The following is a 26,095-nucleotide window of genomic DNA, read 5'->3' on the forward strand; positions in this document are numbered from 1 at the left end:
GGGCCTTGTTAATCTGCAGGTATGTGGTTCTGAACACATGGAATACAGGATTCTGTGTGTATCCACCTGTCTGTCCGGCCACACGGCAGTGGGCATGTGGCTGTGAACATGTGTTTGATTGGGAGCTTCTGTATATAACTGCATGATTGTGCATGGGGCTTCTCTGAGGTTTGGGCACATGGAGACAACCCCCCAGGGGCTCTCTCTGGGTTGTGGCAACCAGTTAGTGAGACAAGGATGCCTCCTCTTCTAGTAGCGGATGACCCTCAGTCAAACTCCCACTGGACCAGCTCAGTGTCACCATGGGTTGGGCATTTCCCAACAGTCCCCCAGATAGCCAGCACCTAGGTTCAAATAAAAACATTTGTTATCACGGTGCAAGGCCACTGCCTGCTTGCACCAAGATCAGTAGGAGGGGCGGGTCCCTGTGCTGGAGCCCAGCCAGACTGAATGTGTCTCTTCCCAGGAGCTAAGAGGATAAGGGATCTTTATACTTGCTGCCTACAGCCAGGGATGCTGCTGACGTTTGTCCGAGTGCTGTGTACAACAGTGAGCCTCCCAGCAGAGTCTCTGTGGAGGAGTGTGTGTATCTGACTGTAGGTATGTGACCCGCTAAGTGCACCCAAGGTTGTCCTTTGGGTCACCTGCTGTTAGGAGTCACCTTTGCATCCTTTGCAGACATAATCTTGAGTAACTGAGCACACTGGGGTGTCACTTAGGGTCCCCTGGGCCTACATGCTCTTCATTTGGGCTTCTTTGGCCAAAAGTTCTGTTGCCCCAGTCCCTGCCACCTGGCACATGTCTCTGGGGCTTAGTCGGCTGATCTGGCCACACTAGCATGTGTTTCCAGATGGTCTTGAGGAGCCCCAGCTCTGATGGAGGCGCTCCCAGAAGGGGCCCTCCAATCTGGCAGCATATCAGAGGACTAGGGTATTTCCCTGGACCCACAGGTTCAAGACGGAGAGACAAGCTGCCCTTGCCCAGAAACAGAAGATCTGCAACTAGGAGACACAAGGTCTGGTTGCGAACGTGCTGGCTGGGTGTCTGCAGGTCGCTTCTCCCCTTTGGAACATGGCATCTTTGCCTGTAAGAGGGGAAGCTCTCCTCCCCACAGTGCCCACGGCAGCCCTGCCCTGCCTAACTCTCTGACCACGGGCAAGTTTCCTCTTCTTCGGAAGCCTCAGCATCCTCGTCTCTAAAATGGAGGCATGAATACTAGGTGGGCCATTCAAAGATGGACGTAAATGAGCTTCATGAGCTGTGGGTATGGTGGAGGGGGCAGGTAACCATCTGTGGACGTGCCTCCTTGCCATTTGTCCTTAGACTTTAAGAAGTGGAGGACCCTAGTATCTTCCCCTGGGATTTCTTCCTGCCTGCTTAGAAAATCAAGAGACCAGACTGCAGGGGTGGAAAGAGGAAGGAAAACTCTGTAAGCCGGGTTCTGCCCAGATCAGTCTCCCTTTGACATTTAAGCATGTGCTAATGAGTCCCTGATTCTCTCAGCTTAGAGAGGAGGGCCGAGCTGAATGCCTGGAATACCAAATAAAGGGAGGTCTTCGGAGGTCTTAAAGGGCCAGGGTGGATCCAAAGTTACTGCTGTGACTCTGGTCAGGGCGCCTGGTGGGGCTGGCAGTGGGGAGGAGAACGTGTTTGGGGAGTTGTTCACATGTTGGATGGAAGGTCTGCCTACAGTCTGGCCCATTCTGCTTTGGGGGTGGAGCGAGTCCACGTGGAGACACAGAGGGCGTCACCATTCCCAGCAGAAAGTTTGGAGAAACTTCCGAGCTGGCAAGGGAATGGTTTCACCTGGTTTCCAGGGATCTGTGGAGTGCTTTGGAGGCCATTTCTCTCACAGATCACCCTCCACTGTGATGTGGTGATCTGAGCACAGAAAATACACGGTGCCCACAGCATTTAACCTTCCCACTGCCCTACTTCCTCCTCCTGGTTCTCTCCATTCGTGGTGAGAGGCTCTTTCGTCTCTCATATCTGAAAAATAAAAGAGAAACGAAGCAAACCAGGGTTTCCATCTCTGTCTCTGGGGGAACCCAACTTAAGACACCTTGGTTCTTTGAGGTTCTCTTGAGCTCCCTGACACTCTCCTGTGACCAGAAGAGTTTTGGATTTCCACAGCAGTAGGCAGATGCCTCCCTGTTTGCAGAAATCTCTGCTGCCCAGAGGAAAGCACATTGGCTTTAAAGTCGGAGGAGCCACTTAGCTGTGTGCCCTTGGACAGGTGTTTTCACTTCACTGAGCCATGGTTTCCTCATCTGTAAGTGGGGAAAATAATATCTACCCTGCACAGCTGTGGCAGAAATCCACGCAATAGCATCGTAACAGTGTCTGAGACATAATAAGTACTCAAAGGCTGCACACTTCCCTTTTCCAATGCTGTCCATGATGTGTGAGAGGGGTGGTTTAAGCCCCATGGAGTACACACAGTTAGTGTCCCAACAGGATGCCCTCAGCACTCACCATCCCAGGACAGGCTGGGGGTGATCTACTGCAACCCCTCATAGCTCTCTGCCTCAGGGGCTGTGAGTTACAGGCTGGACTTGCAGGGAACTAATCCCCCTCCAGGAACCAATGATGGGTGAGAGGTAGATAAATAGAGCAGCTCCCTGTCCTTCAGGTGGGACAACTCTGAAGCATGCTGTACACCATCTTTCCGAGTTCCCCAGTGGGGTTAGGCTTTAGTTGCTCTCAGTAGGGACCTGCTGTATAAAGCACCCTAGACTGGGTTCTTTTCCTTCCCTGTTTCACTTTTTCACTCCCCTACAGGTGTCTCCTGGGATTTTCTCCCAAATCAATCAGGGTTTACATCTTTGCCTCTGGGGCAACCAACTCAAGACACCCTGGTCCTTTGAGCAGCCATTTTTTCAGTTCACAAGGAAAATCCTGCATCCAGTTCAGGACCACAGCTTTTCACAGCTTGTAGTCTGCACGAACAGTGCCCTCTGGAGTTGTGCAGGGCACAGCCTGCAGGCCAAAGGGGCAGCCTTGGGTAGTGGTTTGTTTGTTGTTTTTCTGCATGGGCAGGCTCCAGGAATCGAACCCAGGTCTCCAGCATGGCAGGTGAGAACTCTGCCACTAAGCCACCATTGCATCGCCCTGGGTAGTGCTTTTTAATGACCAGCTCTAACTAAATGAAAACGACGAAGGTAATGAATGACAGCTGCTCACTATATGACAATAGTGCTAAGTGTGTTACACATATTTCATCTCAATTAGTCTTCACGGACAAAGTCCGAAGTAGGTAATACTATTATCCAGAGACTTTGCAAAAATTCAAACACTTCTCCAGGTCACACAGCTAGCGGGGAGCAGAGCTGGGATTTGACCGCACCTCATTTAACATCTCATCCTCGTTTCCCCACCTTTCCACTATTGTGCAGGAAGCCTGCCCAATTCTGACATGGTTGGTGCTCCAGATACCCACACCAGCTACTCGCATTTCCCAGAAACCCACACAGGCTCAACAGTAGGGGTCTGGGAATCACAAAAACCCGTGCCCCACATTCTGACAATGTCAGCTGCTCATTGCAAGGCTAGCAGGGATGGTGCCTGACCTCAGCAGCCTGGGCTTTTTACAAGCAAGAAAGGAGCAGAGCAACTGTTCATCAACCCTCTTGGCTGGGGGCAGATGAAGAATAGCCTGGAACCAAATGCAAGTGTCTCTGAAGTCCTATCATCTCTTTGTTCTGGGGCGTCACAAAAATGAGGTAAATGTCACCAGGCATGAGCTTAAAGGCAGGCGTGGAAGAGTTCTCGGTTTGAAAGAGGCCACCCCCCCACCCCGGGGAATTAGGCCAAGCTCTACTGCATTAAAGATACCAGCGAGGAGGAAAGGCAGTGAGCTGGGAGCCGTTAAGGGCTACCTCTAATCAGAGAGAGATTGAATTACACAAAGGGCCTAACCATCCGAGGAGAATTCAAACCCGCTATTTTTAGGCATCACCAAAAGGCTCCTGCAGACTGCTGGAAACTCAAATAGCTTGAATTGGGTGCTGCCCAGAGTGAGTCGGGGAGTTTTCATTTTAGGAAGAAAGGGGCACCACTACCACTCCAAAGCAGGCACTGCATGAGGTGCCCCTCTAGACTTAATCTCGCTTGATGGGCTCAGCAATTGCAAAAGGTTAGAATTGTTCCCATCGTGCAGATGAGGCACCTGGGCTCAGACAGAATAAGTGGCTCTGTCAAAGTCAATATATCAAGTAAGGAAGAGTGTGGGAATAGAATCCACGTCTGTTTGATTCCAGAACCTACATTGCTCCCGTTGCCTTCCTGGATTCTGATTAGAAGAGAAGAGCAAACCAATTCTCCCCCATCAGGATGCAGAAGGAGAAAACTTTTCTAGCTATCATCCTCTTGGCTCTGCATTACCGAACACATCGAGGCCCGGATGAAATAGAAAATGCAGACCTGGAATGGGAGGCCTCGGGGCGTGATTCTTCCATCCAAATGTGAATTTCTCTGATCTCTGAGGTCCCTCTTGCTGGAATTGAGCATCAGTAAACAGAAAGCACACGCCCCATGCAAAATTCCCCATCTGACTTTCAAAGACAAAAAAATTCACCAGAACCAACAACATACACAAAATCCACTATGTAAATGGTGAGCCATAAATTAGGGTTCTATATATTTTTTTCAGCAACACTGTAAGCTTCAGAATGTTTTACCAAGGTGGAAAAGAACCAACAAAAGGAAAAGGTGCTGAGCCTAGAGAGAGGTTGGCCTGGATTCCTGAGGGTTTTAGGCACCGCAGAAGGATGGTCAGCACCATGGACAGTCACCCGTGGGACACACAGGTCTCGCTCAGGGTCATTCTAATGAGCCTTGCAACCTCATTCTTGCAAGACTCTTTCAGCCAGATGAAATTTCTTACAACCTCCCATAAAGCCACAATGTTCTCAAATCACTGGCAGGTCTCTCCCCTGAGGAGGAAAGCTACACCTGTTGGCACATTTAGCAAGCTGCTGTGAAAAATGTAATCTGACCAAGAAGGAAATACATCTCTCGGTTCTCTATTTGTAACGAGGGCAAATAGTCCACGTGCCTGAGAGTCGTGTAAAGGCAAAATTGTGGGGTGCTTGCAGATTCTATCACCTCAAAAACACGTAGGCCGGCTCCCTATCCAAGGCTGATGCCCCACCAGACTGAGGCTTGGGAGATAATAGGCTTCCTTTGAATCTTCAGAATCATTAAGATTTGCTGCTCAGGCAAACTCAATTAGGACACAGAGTTAATACCAACTAACGACTCTCCAAATGGAATCTTGTTTCTACCATACCTTTTTTTCCTGGAGTGTTTGCTTATTTCTCTGCCTGCTGCAACAAAGGCTAAAGTCATGTGCGGTGACTTCCAGATTGCAGGCATAGGAAACTGAAGGTGCCACTGGATCAGAGAAAAGACACTGGGAGATTCCACATTGCAGAAGTAAAACAGAAAGAGCGGGTCAGAGGAAGCAAGAGTTAAACTGGAGCCAAGGAGTTTCCCCACAAGACAAAAGATGAGGTCCTGAGTCTATAACAAGAGCTTGGTATTGTAGTGGTGAACTTCAGAATTGGGAGTCTAGAATTAGCCTGGGTTCCAGCCCTAAGAATCACCGTGCTCTTGGGAAAATCCTGCCTGTCCACCATTTCCTGAAGTTGCCTTCGGCTTCTGCACACTCCATCACTTTGTCTAGATTTCTATTCCATTCCTTGATGACTTGTCTTGGGTTTGGTTATCCTCCCTTTCTCTACCAGGCAAAACCCTTTGCATCTTTCAAACCCCTAATCACATATCTTCTCCTCTCTGGAGCGGACATGACTTTTGTTCATAGCTAGAATTCACAGCTTTCCCTTTTCACCTGAAATCTTCTTAGAATGAGACTCAGCTCAAACGTGGCTCCCTAGGTTCCTGCAGACACAGCCCCATAGCCCCCCACCCCATTCTTTAACTGGTCCCCGTGTCTTGGGTTTGTCTCCCCATTAGATGGTGAGCTCCTTGAGGGCAGGGATTGTGCTTTATTCTCTACTGAGGCCCTTCGCATTGAGTCCACCGGGGAGTTCATCGAGTGGCTGTCGTTTGAATGAATGGTCCCAGGGCTTTCTCCATACACCGTTGCCATCTGGGAGCTCACCAAGAGTCCTACCATGACTCATCATTGATCATCTGTCTCCTTATCCAAGCCACCTCCATTCTCATCTGCCATGGTAGCTTTGATGCTAATAAGCCTTAGATTTCCTCCTGGAGACTCCAGACGAAGATTCCCAAGGCTTTGAACCCAGCACGATGGCGAGTATGCGCACTGCCTTTCAGAACAAGTGTGGATGTAGAGAACCTCGAACCCCCCACTCTCAGCTGAAATGCCCTCACTCCTCCAGGCATAAATACAAGGATGACTTTCTCAGATAGGGCAAAATAGAACTCAAGGTAATTTTGCCACTGCAAAAGTGGGCAAGATGAGTGCAGGTGCATTCCTGCCAGTCTCAGGGGCTGCTCTCACCACCACTCTCCCAGCCCTCCTGCTGCTATAAGCACAAAATCTACCTTATTGTAACAGAATCTAGTGATATTTGTGTACTGAAGCTTACATTTCAGCTGATTGAGAAAGACTTAAAGGTCCATGAGAGAGTGTTATTTTAATAGGTGACCACAACCTTGAAAGAGAGGGACAGGGAGAAAGCGAGACAGAGGGACAGAGGGACAGAGAGCACATGAGAGTGCGAGCATGACCAGCTTATCCAGCCAATCCGAACATTGACCGAAGGCCTGGCTAATGTCGGGCTAATGACATAACACAATCCAATCTTGTTTTCCATCTTAGCCTCATTCACTATGATGTTTTACTAACCGCAGCTTCCCTTCTAAATATCCCTGACTTTAACGCCAAATCTTCAGACAGCCTAAGTGTTACCATGGAAATAATGTAAATATTGGTAAAGGGGCTCAGTAATGAGAATTAATCTGTCACCAAATTAAAAATTCATCACACTCACAGCCAAACCAGAAACCTGCTGCATGGAGATTCTTGGATGTGGATTTTACACCCTGCCTTGGCCCTTTCCCTTCAGACCCCAGTGAGCTGAGTTAAAATGAAGGGAATGGTGGACGATATTCCATTTGTATAAACCAGCCACGTGCAAATTGACAGCACGGCTCGACCCCAGCACAGAGCAGAGGTTGAACAGATCTTCAAAATGATGGGAATTAAAAGCTGAACACACCATCAAGCAAACCAACAATGAATTTTATAAACAATAGAATTCACAGGAAGAAGCCTTTCTCTGTGCAGACAGCTAATTTTCTGCCAAATCTGCCTGTCTGGGCAGGCCTACAGCCTGTGAAGCCCATGTCAGCTCCATTTACTCAAAGTGAGGTGCACAACCCCATTCCTAGGCATATACCTGGAGGAACTGAGAGTGGGGAAAATAATGGACATTGGCACACTGGTGTTTATGGAGGCAGTGTTCATGATTTGCAATGGATGGAGGTGGCCTAAGAAGTACATTGACTGATGAATGGAGGGGGCAACTGTGGTGTACACATACAATGGACTAAAGATTGGCTGCAAGAAGGAATGAAGTTGTGAGGCATGCGACCAGGTGAATGAACCTTGAGAACAGTATATTGAGTGAAATAAATCAGAAACAAAAAGACAAACATTATCATGCCTCACTCATGTGGAGGAACCACAATGTACAAACTCAGAGACGTGAAGTTGAGCGCATGGGTTATAAGTGAAGGCCTACTGTAAAGGGTCCTAGATTGTAAGCTCTTACAGCAGGCACATCTATTCCAGAGTTGTAACTGTTATTTCTCAATTTTGAGGGGCTGAGTATAACCTGGTCATTTCCTGGAACCACGTGTATTTGTATGACTGAGACTTAGAATTAGAGCTCTGTAGCCTTGGAAGTCAGCATTACCTTATAGAATAACTGTTCAGAAAGTTGAAATAGTGATCAGACTTCAACTAGAGAATGAAGCTGATCTGGATAGGACTAAGGTAAATCAGAAAACAGGGTAAAGGAGGGTATGGTCTATATTTTAAAACTTCAACTTCTGTGAGAGACCAAAGGAAGACAGGTTTATTTGGTGCAAAATCTATATTTTTGGTAGTGCACTAACTACTTTAAATTGCATGGGCAGTTTATTTGAACATCGTAATTATGTGGAATCTTGACTAAAAAGTGAGAACTTGTTGGTGTCCAGGTTAGTGTGATGCCCTGATACATCCCAGAGAAATTTGGGCAGAGAATAAAAAAGTCTTTTCAAAGTCCCCTTGAGGGCCTGGGGAGAAAGGAGGAAATATTAAAATTTCCCACTTGGGGAATTCCCGATATTCTTGCAAGCGTTGGCATCAACCAATTCAGTAGGCTGAGTCCTTGATCTTGGAGTTCAACCCTATGAAGCTTACTCGTGGAAAGGAAAAGTTAAGCCTACTTATAATTTTGCCTAGTGTCACACCCAGAGAACCTCTTTTGTTGCTCAGATGTGCCTCTCTCTCTAAACCAACTCAGCAGGCAAGCTCACTGCCTTCCCCCCTACATGGGACATGACTCCCAGGGGTGTAAATCTCACTGGCAACATGGGACAGGACTCATGACTCCCAGGCACATGCAGAGACCTGGCATTAAGGGATTGAGAAAGCCTTCTTGACCAAAACAAGGGAGAGCGAAATGAGACAAAATAAAGTTTCAGTGGCGGAGAGATGTCAAATAGAGTTGAGAAGTTATGCTAGAGGTTATTTCTATGCATTATATAGATATCCCTTTTTACTTTACAGTGGATTAGAATAGCTAGAAGGAAATACCTGAAACTGTTGAACTGTATTCCAGTAGCCTTGATTCTTTTTTTTTAATTTTAACTTTCTTTGTTGTATAGTATAACATATATATAAAGTAAAGAAATAAAAAAGCAATAGTTTTCAAAGCACTTTTCAACAAGTAGTTACAGGACAGATTAGCCTTGATTCTTAAAGACGATTATATAACTATATAGCTTTTACAATGTGACCATGTGTTGTGAAAACTTTGTGGCTGACATTCCCTCGATCCTGGTATGTGGACAGATGAGTTAAAAAAAATAAGGACAAAAAGTGAATAAATAATAGGGGGGATAAGGTGTAAAAAAAAGATTGGGTAGATTGCAATACTAGTGGTCAATGACAGGGCGGGGTAAGGGATATGGGATATATGAGTTTTTTCTTTATTTCTTTTTCTGGAGTGATGAGAATTCCAAAAAGGATCATGGAGGTGATTGCACAACCATGTGATGATATTGTGAGCCACTGAGTGTCTACTTTGGGTGGATTACATAGTATGTGATATCTCAATAAAAATATTTTTAAAAAGTGAGGTGCACAGATCAGCAGCCCCCTCTTACCTGGGAGCTCCTTAGACATGTAGATTCTCACCCCAGACTTGCAGAATCAAAACCTGCATTTTAACAGGATCCCCAGAGATTTGCAAGGGCATGTGAATTTGGCAAGGCTGACCAAGGAGTGAGAGCAGTGGCTGTAGACTCCTGTTCCTGCCTCCAGACAGCATCAGAAGGATAACCAGGAAAGTGTAGCCCCTCCGTCTTGTGTGTAGCCCCTCCGTCTTTTACCAACCCCTTAGATTTTTTTTTTTGGTCTGAGGTCACCTGGAATTATGCTGCAACCTCAGGCAGGGTTACTGAAACTATTTAAGCCTCGGTCCCCCCACTATAAAATGGTTATAATTAACAATGGTAATTACCTAAAAAGGCCGAGGGGAAGCTAAATTAGGCCTGCAATGGGTTTAGGAAGAACAGCTCTTAACTGTTTTTAACACCCGCCCCTCCAGCATGGAATGCTGTCCAGGGAGTCTCCTGTCCTCTCCTATTTGCTCACCTCCCTCCAAGCCCTGCTTTGGAAACTGAAGAATTTTCCCCACGAGATTCAAACCACAAGCGCTGACGTGCAAGGGAAGGATTCTCTCTACGGGACCGTTTAAGGGGTAGGCTCTGGAATCGGTTTAAAGCCTGGCTCTGCTGCTTATGAGCTGGGTGCCACTGTGCCTCAGTTTCCTCATCTGTAAAATGGGCATAGGAAAATAATAGGGTCATTCTGGAGCTCAGATGAGCCGATCCCTCTACGGCGCTTAGAAAGGACAGTTTGGTATCGTCCTTGTCCTCAGAGAGTCAGGAAGGAGAGGCCTTACTCAGGCTCAGCGCCACATGGGAAGAAGTGAGCATAAGGGGTGCACCCGACACAGGAAAGGAGGCTAAGGAGGGGAGGGAGAGAGGATGGAGGGGGGAAACCTTCAAAGTCACTGGAGCAAAGGGCTCTGCAAGGGCTGGTGTGGGAGGGGAGGCTGGGGCGGGATCCTGGTGGCCTCGAAGGGACAGCGAGGGCTTAGGGAGCGAGGGGTGACAGTGGAAGGTGCGGGGAGCAAGCGTGGGGGAGGGCCCAGCCGCGGGCGGGGCGTGGGCAGGGCGGCGGCCGACTCACGTACACCTGCGGACGGACTCCTGGGCCAGCTGCAGCCTGTAGATGGAGAGGCGGTTGGCGCCGCCGCACACGTTGCTCCGCTCGCCTTTGCACTCCATGTCGCACTCGGCCTCGCTCACATTGGCCGCCTGGATCTTGTGGCCGCAGTAGCACTCGGCGCCGAACTCCAGCCCGGCGTACAGGTAACCCCTGGGAGAGGCGGTGGTCAGGCCCGGCGGCTGCCCCGGCAGACCCGGGCTGGGAGACCTGGGCTGGGAGACTCGCCCACCTGGAGACCTGGACACCGGAGGGCTCCAGGGGGCAGGGAGACCCCAGGGGAATTGGGGAGACCTCTGAGGAGTGGTGGGAGATAGGGGACAGGAGACCCTGGGGGACAGAGGAGACCCTTTGGGGAGAGAGGAGACCCTGGGGGAGAGAGGAGACCTGGGGGACAGGAGACCCTGTGGAACAGGAGCCTGGGGGACAGGAGACCCTGGGAACAGGAGACCCAAGGAGATCTGGGGAACCAGGATGCTCCGAAGGACAGGGAGACCCTGAACTGCATATAAAGAGACCCCAGGATGGGTGCAGGGAAGTGGAAGGGTTAGGAGGCCTTTGTGTGTGTGTGTGTGTGTGTGTGTGTGTGTGTGAGGTGGGGTGGGGGTAGGCACAGGGAAGTGTGTACTGGACGGCCCCGGGGAACAGGAGTCACAGGAAAGAGCAGCTCCCAAGGGAGTCACCAGCTGCCTTCCTCCTGCCCGGTGTCTCCCACCTGCTGTACACCTCCCACAGACACCGTGTCCACACTCACACCCACCTCCAGCCGTGTGTACACTTGTCTACACACACGTGCACACACACACTTGCAGGCACAGACACACTCAGAGGTGCACACACACACACACACACACACACACTCACACCAGATCCCAGCTGGAGACATGAGAGATTCCTGTCTCAGAGTCCTTTACTCTAGGAGACAGTCATCCAGGGATGAGGCTTCCGCGTCCCGTAGGGGAGCTGGCGTGGGGGAGGAGGGATGGGGAGCCCAAGGAGAAGTCAGGGACTCTTGCATCCCACTGGGAAAAGGCAAAACTGGGGTCACATACCCAGTCAAGTGAAAAAAAAATTGTTCCCTTATAAAACAAAACAAAACAAAAATAACTACCCTGCCGCCTGAATCACCCAGACACCTCAGGGTTTTCATTTTTTTCTTCAAAGCCCTAAAAAGGATGCTTAATGGATATCCACTCTGTAAACAGATGGAAAGGGCATGGCTTGCTCTGATTGAAAGGTGAGAAGGGACGAAAGTAGAACGACCCATGAACCAGCCCCTCGACCACAGAGGTCTCCGAGGAATTCTCCAGAACTGCCAGGGCTCCTAGAGCAGCAGCCTAAAAACCTCCGGTCTTGCAAAATGACACCAAAGGGAACTGTCAGCTCGTGTCCTGCTCTGGACTGCCTGGTGCTGGCTGGAGACATGCCTGCCCGGACCCAAGCCACTGCATCCCCAAGCTACTCAGGATGGCACCTGGCTTCACCCTATCCCCGTGCAGAAGGGACCAAAGCAGCTTAAATAACGGGCATCTTGATGCTTGAACCTCACTGAAGTCCTGGGGTGGGGGTGGGGGGCGGGCCTCCTCCTTCCACCTGTCTGTCTCTGTCTCTCTGCAGCCCTAGTTCTTGGGTGTTCTTGGGGCCCCTCCCCTGCAGTGGGACCCGTGGGTAGAAGCAACCCTTCCCAAGCCAAAAAGCCCAGCGGGTGTCATCTCATCAATTCCAAAGCAAGAGGCAGAAAGAATGCCATCTGAAGTGAGGTGGACCTGGGAGGGGCGGACCCGTCCAGAATGGGGTTCACCGGTTGCTGGGCCAGGGAAAGGATGATCAGGCTGGGGGACCCTACTGGTTGGAAGGTGTGGTGGTTTTACAGCATGACCCCAATTCTGTACTACTCCTTCCTTCCGGAGGTGGAGCTTGGTTCGCATCCCACTGAGTGTGGGCTGGGCTTCGTGACTCACTTCTAAAGGACAGAATATGGTGGAAGGGACAGGAAGCAACTTCCAAGACCAGGTCCCACCATGCCTTGCAGCCACCGCTGCTCCCTTGTACTGCTCACTCTGCAGCCACACGGAGAGGCCCATGCAGTGAGGAACTAAGGTCTCCGGTCAACAGCTGTGGGCTGTGGGCATGAGCTGTCTGTCCTGCCTTCAGATGACTGCAGCCCCTGCAGCTCTCTTGAGAGAGCTGAGGCCAAATCTCCCAGCTAAATCCACCCCCAAAGTCCTGACACTCAGAAACTGTGAGATAATAAATACTGTTGGTTGAAGAGGCTAAATTTGGGGATTGAAGCAAAGAAGGAAAATGGAGGCAGCCTGGTATCCTCAGGGTGGCCGGACAGTCCCCAAGAGGGCCCCAGACTTTTGGGGATGAGAAGGGAGGTGATCTCTCTGCTGTCACCTTCACCCCTGAAAAATGTCTTCTCCACAGGGACCTTTAAAGAATCAAAGCAGACCGCGTCGTCATGGATGTCGGTGGTGTGGCACAGTGTGGTGAGTGTCATTTAATAAATGTACACTTGAAAGTGGCTGAAGTGTGAAATTTTGAGTGGTATGTTACTACAAAAAAATAAATAAATAAAAACAGACAAGCGAGCAAACAGAACAGATCGTGTCTCTCCCCAATGGCTTAAAACCCTCCAGTGGCTTCTGTTGCACTTGGGACAACATCCAGATGGCTTAGCTGTGCCTACAACCCCCCTGCAGCAGAGCTTCTGTGTCCTAGGGGCACGTTAAAATCACCTGGGATCATTTCAAGCATGCCAACGCCTGCCTGGGTCTCAGCACCAGGGAGTCTCATTTAAGTGGGTTGGGCGTCAAGGGTCTGCCCAGGTGAGTCTACTGTGCACCTGGCCTTGAAAACCAGAGCAGTGGTCCTCTAACTGTGGCCTCTGGACCAGAAGCATCAGCACTGCCTGGGAGCTTCTTAGAAATGCAGATTTGGGGGGCTCCATCGCAGACTTGCTGAGTGAGAAATCCCGGGGGTGGGGTTCAGCCATCTGCGTTTCAATGAGACTCCTGGTGATTCTGATGCCTGCTCAACCTTGAAATCCACTGCTCCAGGTCTGTCCCCTCTGTTCCCCCCACTAACGGCTTCTCCATCCTCATCTCCCACCTTTCCTCCCTTCACCAACTCTGCGGGAGTCACCCTGGTCCTCCTGTCCTTCAACACGCCAAGCTTATTCCTGCTGCCAGGCCTGGGTTCTGGGTCTCGGATATGCCGTCTCTGCCATTCGCGTGGCTCGTTCCTCCTCGCCCCTCGAGTGTGAGATCAAAGTGATCTCCTCAGGGCTGCCATCTCCTGTCACCCCTTACACCAGGCGCTATCCCAACACTCTGTTTCATTTTCCTTTTTGAAGGAGCCTTTAAATTCTGTGTTTTATTTTTAAACAAGGCTTCCACTTCTAGAACATGAGTCCCATGGGGCAATGAGCCCAGGGCTCTTGTTCACCTAAAACCTGGGGCAAGGCATATATGCATATGTGTTTAATAAATATTTGTTGAATGAATTTAGCCCACTCCCCTAATTAACACTGTCCAGTGGCTCCCTATTGACCTCCAGGTCAAATCCAGATGCATTCGTTGGCATTCAAGACCCTGGATTAGTGGGTTTGAGTCAGCTCTGAGGCTTCTCCTCCTGACACTCCCTTTGGATCCTCTGTGCACCCTTATACTGGCTACCAGAGTCCCCTGAGTAGTTCAGAATATTTCAGTTCTAGCTTCTGAGCCTGCTGCTAGTTCTGCCCTGTTTTGACCATGTAGAAAACTCCTACTCATCCTTCAAAACTCTGGCTCAAGGGTTCACCTTTGTAATACTTCCTGAGCCCTCCACATGAGCCCACCATTCCTTCCACCTTCACAACCCCCCCCTTGAGCTTTGTATAACACTCCCAGCCCAGCACTTCACTTCTCCATAATTCCCTGTCTGTGGAATGGGGATCCTAAGAGCTCATGCCTGATAGGGTTGTTGGGAAAATTAAATGAGTTAATATTTGCAAACAACTTAGAACAGTGCTTGGAACATGGCGAGTGTTTGATAAGTGTGAGCTGTTGCTGCTATATTGTCCATACCTGTTCATGTATCTCGTATCCCCAACTGGAGGCTGAGGCCAGGGGCTGTGGATGACTCATCTCTATATCTCCAGTACCTGAGCAGCCAATAGCTGCTGAACCTAATTGAATTCCATGAATAGACAGGTCCTACTCATATTCTAAGGCTCACCTTGCCTGACTCCTCCACTGAGAAGGCTTCCTGACACCCCAGACAGGTTAGATCGTCCTCTATATGTCTGCACTGCTTGTGGTAGTTCAAGCTCCGTCCTCACCTCATGATGTAACCCTTTTCTGCTTACTCGTCTTCTTTTTTCAGGCTGTGAGTGTCCTGTGGACAGTATGGAATTCACCTCTGTCTCCCTACAGTTTGACAAGTAAATTAGTGACGCAACGTCACCCAGGACTCAGAGTCTTTTCCAAGTTGGAGACATCCTGGGCTCATGATTGTAATGGTGGGTCCTTCAGGCAGCTGATTAGAAAGGACACAGTGTTTCCTACCTAGGAACAGAGAAGAGTCCCTCCCTTGCCATCCACTTGCCCATTTCCCCAAGTGTTCCTGCTCCAGCTGTACGCTGAGGCCAGCAGAGCTTGTGGACTTCTGGGGCAGTGGGCTGGGAGACTGAAAGGAAGCATTTTAGAGGCTTCTTCACAAGCTATCGCAAGGTCAAGGAATCCAGGGGAAGGAGGGAACCCATGAGGCAAGGGGAGAAGATCAGCTCAGTCCCACAGTGCTCGCAGGGCACCAGTCCTGGCCTCTCTGCAGCCCAGGCCTGAACTCAGGGTCCTGCCCCTGCTTACCAGTCCTTTGAGGATGTGTCTACTCTTGGAAAATCACCCCCCACCCCATGCATGCTCTAATCAAGAACATCTTCGTTGTAGATCAGAAAATTCTGCATGGGTAGGTAAGTGTGACTCTCTGGAAGAAAGGCAGAGGGCTACTGAGAAACCATTAAATGCCCCCTATTCTGAACCCCCACTTCAACTCACCAACCTCTTGCTTGCAGGCTCACACCTGTATGCACACATACGCCCAATTGTGCTTTTCCTCACAACCTTGAATACATTCAACACAATCTCACACGTTCAGCGATGCAATCACAGGCACTTGCATTCACAAACACAATTCTGGACTCTTGCATGCACAGTCATAAAGACCCATTCCCACCCAGAGGCTATTATTTAGAAATCATTAAGTATTGGCATTAACTTCCCAAACAGCCAGCTAACCCTGCACACCAGCAACACTCCAGTACCCTAAAAACTCACTCCCAGAAACAGTCTCACACAATTACACGATCACACATTCCCACAGGACACGTGCACACACGCACACATGCACACCCTACCTTGTATCACCCTTTCCTGTGGCCATGTGCTCACATTCCAACACACTCTTGCATAGAAAAGCAAAGAACACCACAGGCAGGAACCCGAGAAGGAAGGGTCTGGCGTGAACCAAGCTTGGGATGTTAGGGCCCTACCGTTCGGCACAGTTGTCCTGGCAACGGAAGACGGTCATCTTTTTGTAGTCGAAAAAGGACACGCCTCGCAGGGCCCGGCTCTGGGTATCATCCAGGTAGCAGCCAATGTACTTGGCTTTGGAGAGAGAAGAAAAGTCAGATGTGGCTGGGGGACGAAACTGATAGAGTTACAAGAAGAAGCCTTGCCAGTGTGACTCTGGCTGTGTGGCCCGGGTGATTTTTTGGTACTAATTTCTTCCTCTGAGAGGAAAGCCGGAAACAAAAGCCGGAAACAAAAGCCAGAAGTTCATTGGCCTTGTTAGAACCTACCTGGTCTAATGAGGGAAGGGGAGCACAATGGGTAAGGCTGAGGGTCCTGGAAGGGACCCTTCTCCTGTGGCTGGGGTGACAGCCACGCCCCTTGGCTCTGCTGGGGACAACTGGAATGCAAGCCAAGGTCACCACTAGGCCCCAAGCAGAACTTCCTGTGTCTCCAAGGATGAGACTCATATTAAGGCATTTCCATAGCCCTTGACCTTGGACAGTATGCTACCGTTTCTACGAGCTGATTTAAGATATTTAGTTTTCCTTGGAAAATTCACTGGACTCAGATATCTCAGGGTCTACGTCCTCATCTCTCATCTGTCACTTCGTACTCACGCTGTAGTGATTTTAAGCTGCTTAACATCTCCTAGCCCTAGCTTTCTTCATCTGTAGAGTGGTGATAGAGATAACTTACCCAGTGAGGTTAAAATGATATGGGCACATGTTTCTATCATAGTGTCTTGCATATAATAGCCACAAAATTAAGATGAATAGAATGAGAAAGTGGCCATTCACCGTGCTGCGTAGAGCTCTTTACAGTTTGTCTATGTTGTGGGCCAAGGGGAAAGCTTCCATCCAAAGGAAAATTTTAAATTGTGAAAACAGTCCTCTAGCCATAAACCACACACTTAATTTTCCTAAAGTAGTTAACATGCCCCTGTACTTCATGGTAAATAGCATCTCTGACATATGTGGACAGCACTTCATAGTTTATAAAGTATTTTCCCATGCCTTCTTAAAATTACTTTTGTTATTATCAGTACTTTATTATTTTAGACCGGGCACTTTAAGTATTCTATGCATATTTCCTCATTGAATCCTTACAATGACCCTATGAGGTAGTCCTCATTTTATCTCTACTCTACACAGAAGAGAAAACTGAGGCCCAGAGAGGTTAAGTCACTTGCCCAAGGTAACGCAGGTTATAAGTACGGTGCCAGAATTAGCCCCAGGTCATCTGGCTCCAGAGTCTATGCTGTGAACTACTGCCTGCTTCTGCTTGAAATCAGGATCTCTGCAATGACCATGTGGAATGAAAGCATTAGTATCCTCGTGCTTTTCACTTAGATGACTGATCCGAGGCCCAGTGTGGATAAATGTCCATAATTCAGAACATAGTATATGTTCTGGCTAGTAACTAGTCAGGTTACTTACATCCATCCTCTTTTCTAATGGAATTAGAAGCTAAGTCATCTGCCTTAGTTTCTACAGTTTGTAAGTGTCTCACAATTTAACACCAAGTTTGTCCTTCTACCATTTTAGCCTCGGTATCTTGGGGAAAGTTCCATTTCCTTCTGGCCCACATCTTCAGAGTCATAAAGCGTCACCCCAAGACCCGATGGGGAGGATGCTCGTGCCCCAGCCTTAGAGTTGGATGCAGGTAACTTTGGGGTTCTCACCTGGGATGACGTTTGGTGCATTTTGGCTACATCTGGAACAGTGAATTATGTTAGATGAGTAGAAAATTAAATGAATGGCAACGAGAGTGCATGTGTCCAAACTGACTGTGAAGTGAGGTGGCGGACGGTTTTGGGCACTGGTCATGTCTTCACAGCACCCCCTTGTCCTATTTTTCTGTTAACGGCTCTTACCTGCCCTGACCACATGGGAGATGCTGATCTTGGCGGGGCCAATTATATTGTCCATCCCAGCAGCCACAGCGAGTGGTTCAGGGAAAGGCTTAAGATGCTGTCTTTGGATTCTTACAGATTGGAGCTGGGGGAAAGAAATCTGTTTCCCCTGGGTTAATGTTGGCATTTTGTAAGCCCAAAGCTGCCCTGGCACCAAAGTCAGCCCATGAAGGAGGAGAAATAAGCTAAGACAGAGACATGCAGAGATGAGCGTTAAAGAGAGAGAAGGTCCCGTGTCATTTGTTGAAAAAATCCAGTCCAGCACAAGGTAAAATCAACCCAGGTATCCATCATCAGATAAATGGATATATAACACGGGGTACTTAACACTAACGCAAAATGTTAATAGTAGGGAAAACTGTGCAGGGTGGGGAATAATGTTATTTATTTATTTGCAAACTTAACAACTGTTCTAATAAAAAAAAGGAAAGAAAAAACAAATGAAAAAAAAATGTGGTAGCTACTCACAAGGAAATAATACCTAGCTGTAAAGAAGGAGAGAAGTTCTGACACATGCTGTAACATGAATGGACCTTGAAAACATCACGTTGAGTGAAATCATCCAGACGCAGGTAACGTAGGATCTCGCTTATACGAAATATGTAGAATAAGCAAATTCCATCGCGATAGATAGTAGATACAGGCTACCCGGACTGGGACGGGGGAAGAGAAGGGAGAGTTATTCCTAAATGGGTTCAGAGCTTCTGTTTGAGGTGATGAAAAGGCTGGAGTAATGGATGTTGGTCGTGGTAATACAGTATCTTGAATATAATTACTGCCACTGAATTATATACTTGAAAGTGGTTAGAATGGGAAATTTCGTGTTATATCTGTTACTACACAAAAATGTTAGAAAAAATAATTCAGCCTAGCACAGCCCTTTCTGCAGTTTGATGAAACAATGAATACACGTACTCCTTAGCTTCAGCTGGTTTGAGGTGGGTTTTGTCCCTTTCCACCAAAGGAGAGCCGACCCTCACACACTGATGCTCAGAGAAGCCAGTGCCTGAGTGCAGGGAGTGGTGAGGATCTCAGACCAATTCGCACACTGGGGTTCTGCCCCAAAGCTGCCCCTCCCTTTCCTGTACCTTACCCAGTCCCAGCCTGGTGGAGGGACTCTCTGTGCATCGGGCCTTGGGAAAAGAGCTGGGGTTTGACGATAGGTTCATCTGCCCCCAAATTTGAGCTTGCAAATGCCGCACCACCCCCTTTCTACCCTCCCACCAGGCCAGGAAAGGACATCTCTGCGTGAGATGTCTCTCACGCAGAGATGTCAAAGGCTTGTTGAATGAACAAATGACTCTTTGTTTCTTTATCTGTCAAGAGAAGGGAGACAAGATACACGGTTCTTCTGTAATGCTGTGGAGAAGCGTGGTGTGGACACACGGTAGGCAGGGCTCTGGGCTGGGACAGGAGTGTCAGCTTGGTTTCCCCCCAGCCCTGGGCACTCTTCAGTGCAGGTCATGGCCTGCACTGTCCTTCCCTGTCCCTGGACTTCTACCACCCTCACGAGCTCATCAGCGTGGTTTCTGCCAACCCACTAAAACCCTCTTGGGCCATTTTCTCAGGACCCCACCTTCAGCTCCTGCTTCGGGGACAGCAGAGGCTTCTGGAAATGAGGGGAGGGTCTGGTGTGCAAGCAAGGCCCAAATCATGGGCCACTTGATTCACGGCCAAGTTCACACAATCCATCAGCTCGTCTCTGCAGCGATTCAAATCCTGCTGAAATGGCAGAATCACGCCGGCTGGGGGATTTATCTCCAGCCAAGGGTGAGCCGGGGAGAGAGTGCACACATCGGGAAACAGCCCTCCTGAAGGCATATTTGTTTTCTTTGCTTCTCTCTTTTGCACCCATTAATCTACGCCTTCGTAAAATTTTGCTGTCTTAGATAAAGGTGATTTGCTGAAAGCGTAACTAAACATGAAACAAATTTGTAGGCCTGTTTATTTATTGCTTGCAGATAAATTCACAGACCGGGAGGTGCCGGGAGAAGGGTTTTGGAGTCCACGGGACCAGTTCTGAGCCTGGCACTGCAGTAGATCTGAGGTTCTGTTGAAGCTCTCTGAGGTACAGCGCTCCCATCTGAAAAGTGGAAACACAAATCCTCCCGGGGTATTAAAGATTGACGCTAAGGAAGACTCATCTTGGTGCTGAGCCCTAGCACAGAAGCTGGCATTGACTCGAGATTCAAGAAATTGTTCTCCTCCTGCGGGCTGTCTCTGCTGTCCTGGAAGGTGAGTGGTCCCTTCAGCTGACCGCTGCAGTGCCTTGTGCAGGAAGTGGGATTTCCTGCTCGTTCCTGGGTTTCCCTGGGGCAGAAGGGATGTACACTCCTCTCTCGTCAAGACCTGCAGATTCCATGGACTCAGCTACTATTTCCTTTCCCAGGGCACCAGCCATGAGACACTCTCAAGACTGAAATGGGGTCCCCTGACTTATCTCATCATGACAGCTTTCTAAATCAATTTCTAAGCGCTGTATTATTTTCCTAATTGTATAGGTAACTTAGGCTCACTGTAGGAGATTTTTAAGAAAATGAAAAAGTGCTACGAGGAGGATGTAATATGATGTGTTTGAAAAAACAGGAGGCGATACAGCAGTCATGGCAACTGTTGCTGGACAGTGGGTGGGCTTCCAGTCCATTTTTATTTTCGTCTTCCTCTTTTTCTATGTGGTTTTCTACAGGAGCAGGTGCGACTTTGATAATGAGGGAAAAAGGTATCTTTTAAAAATAACATTTGTCTTTTACCTGCCTGTCTTCCCTCAAATATTCCTTGGGGTAAGAATTGAATTTGGACCATCCCCCGTCTCTGCATCTCAGCCCACACGTAGCGGGCACCCAGGAAACATGGAATGAGTGAATGCATGAATGAATGGAACTGGGGATTCCATATTTTACGAAAGAGAGAATAGAACTCACTGGTTCAGAATAAAGGCTTTGGGGTCAGGCAGACTTGGGTTCATGCCTGTGCTGCTACTTCATGGCTGTGTGACATTGGGCAGGTCATTTCACTTCTCTGAGCCTCATGTATGAAATGGGGCTCAAGAATTCTTACCTGATGTGAGATGGAAAGGAAGATATGGGAGTTCAGCCCCGACATGGGCAGAGCCTCAGTAACCAGCGGTGACTGCATCTTCAGCAGGAGGAGATGCGAGTGGGATCACTGATGTACCCTCCAAACTTCAGATTAAATCCCCCCAGCTCCTCCCTCGTACCCTGGCCACTCTCCCCTGCCCAGCCCACTCACCCTGTAAGCTGGGGGAGCAGAAATGGCACAGGCTTTGAAATCAAAGTGGGTTGGGCTCTTGGCTTTACCCTGGACAGCTGGGTGACCTTGGGGAAGTCACACCACCTCTCTGCACCTGTTTTCTCCTGAAAAATTAGGATATTAATAATAACAGTTGGCATGTATTAAATGCCTACTGCATGCCAGACTCCATGCTAAGCCCTCTCTGAACACAGAAGTGGGGTGATGTAATGGTTAAGTTTTAGGTGTGAGACTCAAACCACCTGGGTTATGATCCTGGCTTACCGCCTTCCCCCAGCTGGATAACACTGGGCAAGTTATTCAACCTCTCTGTGCCTCAGTTTCTAGCAGCATTTACCTCATTGGCTTGCTATGACGATTATGTGACATAAGATGTAAAATGCTTAGAACAGCGCCTGGTACATAGAGAGCATACAACCAATTTATCTTATGTAGTAACCACAACGGCCATCTGAGGTTAAGTAGTTTTTATCCCTAGGAGAAAAATGAGGCTCAGAGAGGTGAAGCGACTTGCCCAAGCATGCACAGCCAACAAAATGCAGAACTGGGTGGGGTTCGAACCCTGAATTGACTGCTCAAAGCATAGGCTTTCACAAGCCTGTTTGTGAGGTAAAGGACCTAGGAGCCAGTCCCATGCAGGAAATGAGGCTTCCCACCCAGCCCTGTGAGCCAGGGTGCAGCTTCTACCCCGCCCCCTCCCAGGTTGTGCTGGGTTCTGAATTGTTTGCAGCTTAAGTCCCACATCACCGCATCAGGCAGAGCCTTCACCGACTTCACAGAAGACCAAATGCGTTTGGCATCAGGTCAGAGACGCGTCTCGTTTTTATTAGCGCTAATCTAATATGTTGTCTTTCCTCACTGAACTCTGCATAAGTTAATCAAGCACAGGCTGGATTTGTGTTTTCTTAATAATGCCACCTGATTTCAAAGGCTGCCTGCTGAGAGCCCTGGGCTTGGGGCGCCTTTCTTATTTTTTCTTCCTTCTCTCTATTCATTTTTACAAATTTTTTAAGATTTCTGGGGGGTAGGGGGCTGGCTGGCATGATGTAGGAGAGTCACGAACTTTGGAATGAAACAGAGCTGGTTTTCAACCTCAGCTTAGACTTTGGGGAGACGGCCCCACAGATGCTGGAGAATTGGGTGTGGGAGAAGGAGCCGTGGCTGAGAATGTCCCATTGGTGTAAGAGTGGGGGTGCCACGCTCCAGGAGTGCTGGGGACGCTGCTCAAGTCCGGCCTGGCCAGCCCGATGGTGCTCGCCGCGGTGGCCCACATTGTCCCAGGCAGTCCCTGCTGGGGGTGCACACCGCCAACCCAGAGATCCTGCGCCCTTCAGGCCCCTGGGGTGGGGGGCACGGCGCCCAGTGCTCCGGCTACGTGTGGGGCGAGGTTCACTCCACGGCCACGTTTCACAGGCGCTGCAGGCAGGGAGACGCCCCTGACCGCCAGGGCGGCAGGGCCTACTCAGGCTGCATCCTGAGACCCCGGGGCTCCGAGCATGCCCGGGCCATGTTAAAGCTCTTCTTGGGAGGCCACCCCGAGCAGGATATCTGAGCTAATAGTGGGGGGGGGGGGGGGAGCGGTGGGTGGGGGCCCTGCTGACGGCGTCCTGGGCTGTTGTGAGACCCCGTCAGGCAGCCCTCATTCAAGCTCGGGCCGCTGGCCTCCCAGTGCCTTGGGTCCCAGACTGGAAATGGGGCAGCCTCCATGCGGGTGCCCCAGGGTGGGGGCAGGGAGGGGTGAGAGGGGCTGTATCTTCTCTCCCTTAGGTGTTCATGCTCAGTCTCCAAAATGCCCTCTTTGGTGGTCAGCAGGGGTTATAAAGATCATGTTCTTGAGGTGAAGGGAGAGTACCTTAACTCTGCTGTATCCAGAAGTGCATGGAACCTTGAGTAGGGCATGAGATTTTGTAGGTTTGTCCAGAGGGATGCCCCGATAAATCCCAGAGTGCTTTGAACAGTGAATAAAAAAGTATTCGCAAAGTTCCCTTGGAGGAATGGTGAGAAAGGGGGAAAATTCAACTTCTCCAAGTGGAGAATTCCTGATATTCTCACAAGCAGTGGGGACAACCAAAGCAATAGGCTGAGGCCCCAATCTTGGGGTTTGTTCACATGAAACTTATCCCCGCAAAGGATAGGCTAAGCCTACTTACAATTAGGCCTAAGAGTCACTCCCAGAGAATCTTTTTTGTTGCTCAGATGTGGCCTCTCTCTCTCAGCCAACACAACAAGCAAACTCACTGCTCTCCCACTCTCTACATGGGACATGACTCCCAGGGGTGTGGACCTTCCTGGCAACGTGGGACAGAAATCCTAGAATGAGCTGGGACTCAGCATCAAGGGATTGAGAAAACCTTCTTGGCCAAAAGGGGGAAAAGAGAAATGAGACAAAATAAAGTGTCAATGGCTGAGAGATTCCAAACAGAATCGAGCATTTATCCTGGAGGTTATTCTTGTGCCTTATATAGATATCACCTTTTTAGTTAAGGTGTAATGGAGAGGCTGGAGGGAACTGCCTGAAAAGGTAGAGCTGTGTTCCAGTAGCCATGTTTCTTGAAGATGATTGTATAATGATATAGCTTTCACAATGTGACTGTGTGATTGTGAAAACCTTGTGTCTGATGCTCCTTTTATCTACCTTATCGATAGATGAGTAAAACACATGGATTAAAAATAAATAAATAATAGGGGGAACAAATGTTAAAATAAATTTAGTAGATTAAAGTACTAGTGACCAATGAAAGGGAGGGGTAAAGGGTATGGTATGTATGATTTTTTTCTTTTTATTTCTTTTTTTCTGAATTGATGCAAATGTTCTAAGAAATGATCATGATGATGAATATAAAAGTATGTGATGATATTGTGAGTTTTTTATTATATACCAAGAATGGAATGATCATATGGTAAGAATGTTTGTGTTTGTATGTTGTTATGCTTAAAAAAAATAAAAAAATTAAAAGAAAAGGAAGAGGGCGTTGTACCAGTGCATCCCCCACCCCTGGAAGCGTTATTAGTTACAAGGTGGTTTGAAATGCAGACATTAAAAAAAAGAGGTGTGGGGGGTTCTCCCTGGCATCTTAAAAACAACAAAACAACTATTCCCTGCAAGTGACTTCTTTCTAGGTCTCAGTTTTACCATCTGTGAAATGGGATAACAATAGTCCCTAACTTATTGAACTGTCATGAGCGCTAAACAAAATAACGGAGCAGCATAGCAAGGCCTAGCACAGGGTCTGGCGCACAATCCCTAGCAGGTAGGGATCCTTTAATAAATATTGGCTATTACTATTACTAATGACAGCTACTATTCAGTGACCTTGGATGTGCCCTGAGATGTGATAAGCATTTTACTCTTTCAGACAATATGTGAAAAGTACCTAGGACAGTGGCTGGCCAGGTGCTCGGGAAGTGGCAATGATAATAACCGTAGTAGTGGCAGTGGTATTTAATGTTTCCAGCAAAGGGAGGTGTTGTTGGTTTTGGAGCAATTGTGCCCCCAAGGAACTCCTGTTCTCTCAGGGGTCCCCCAAGCCCATGCGTCCCCATGCCTAGATGTTAGGGAGCATCAAGGAGGAGTGTCTGCTCAAGCCTCGAGGGGGGTTGGGGGACAATTTCCTGGAGGTGAGCTAAGTTGAGACCAGAAGAAAAGTAGAGATAAACCTATAGAGGCTCTCCAGGCAGAGGGAATTCATTCATTCATTCATTCATCAAACCCTTCATCCATTCCCCAAGTAGGAACTGAGTGCCATCTTTGTGCCTGGCGCTGTCCCCAGTGCTGATGGAGGCAACCAGGACAGGCAACATCCCTGCCCTCGTGGAGCTGGCAGTCTAGCGGGCAGGCAGGCTGTCAACATGGAAGAAACCCCATAAGATGCTTTCAGATGATGATAAGTGCTATGATGAAAATAAATAAAAATCTGGTTGTGACCAGGTAGGAAGTGGGGCTACTTTAGTTAAGACAGTCCAGGGAAACATCAATGGAAAGGAAAAGTTTGACTTGAAACCCGAGGAAAGAGAGGAAGGGAGCCATGCAAAGATCTAGGGGAAGAGCATTCCAGATGGAAGGGGTTGCATATACAATGTTCCCTTAGGGGATGGACTTGGTGTGTCCAACTGACAGCAAGATGGGGTGGGGGGAGGTGATACAAGATGCAGTTGAAGAGGTGGTCCATGGAAAGGAGACCAGAATTTGTCCTAAGTGTTATGGAAGCATAACTTAAGATGCAGACTTGTGACAACCGTGGGGCCTTCAAAATACCAGATGGAGTTTGTAGAGACCTGGTGGAGATGGGGCTTGATGAGTGGAGAGGGTAGACAGCAAACCACGGCCATATCAAGATTTCCCCATTGATGCAGCTAACTCACCCATGCCCTAAGATGGGCTTCTTTCCCTAGACAGACTCAAGGAGCATTTCATAAACACCTCTGAGAACCTATGTACCAAGCATTGGTCTAGATGCTTTCAGGACCGATGTCTCAGCCTGGAGTGGGGGTGGAGGCCAAGGATCATTATTCCCATTTTAGAGATGACAACACTGAGGTGTGAGAAGGTGGAGCCAGTTGCCTAGGACAGCTAACTGGTTGATGTGGGACTGGGATAGGAATCCAAGTCCCCTGATCTGGTCTTCCACCTCCCATCTTCTCCATTGCCTCCCTAAGAAACTGGGTTCTTTAAAAGGGAGAATTCTAGGAAATCCCTGAGGGTGGAAAGGGAAGGTCCTCTATATGGCTCTCGAGCCAGGAGACAGAGAGGGACTGGGACAGGGAAATGTGTTCCCCAGGACAAGTCCCCCTCCTTTCACCCAACTTCCATGGTGGGAGAAGGGGCTTTTCATTGGTTGAATCACAGTGGAAGCTGGACATGTG

General features: G+C 48.7%; 1 protein-coding gene across 1 annotated transcript in view; it reads right to left on the reverse strand.

Annotated features, from left to right (window-relative positions):
- The window catches only part of WSCD2 (WSC domain containing 2), a 53,464-nt gene that overhangs the window by 25,545 nt on the left and 1,824 nt on the right, over positions 1–26,095 (reverse strand). Inside the window, exons 2-3 of the mRNA XM_077159106.1 lie at positions 16,029–16,143; positions 10,464–10,648 (exon numbers count right to left, since the gene is read on the reverse strand). Of these exons, the coding sequence (XP_077015221.1) occupies positions 10,464–10,648; positions 16,029–16,143 (300 nt within the window). The remainder of the gene's footprint in view (positions 1–10,463; positions 10,649–16,028; positions 16,144–26,095) is intronic.

This window comes from Tamandua tetradactyla, chromosome 5 (genome assembly GCF_023851605.1).
Source record: "Tamandua tetradactyla isolate mTamTet1 chromosome 5, mTamTet1.pri, whole genome shotgun sequence".
Lineage (NCBI taxonomy): Eukaryota > Metazoa > Chordata > Mammalia > Pilosa > Myrmecophagidae > Tamandua > Tamandua tetradactyla.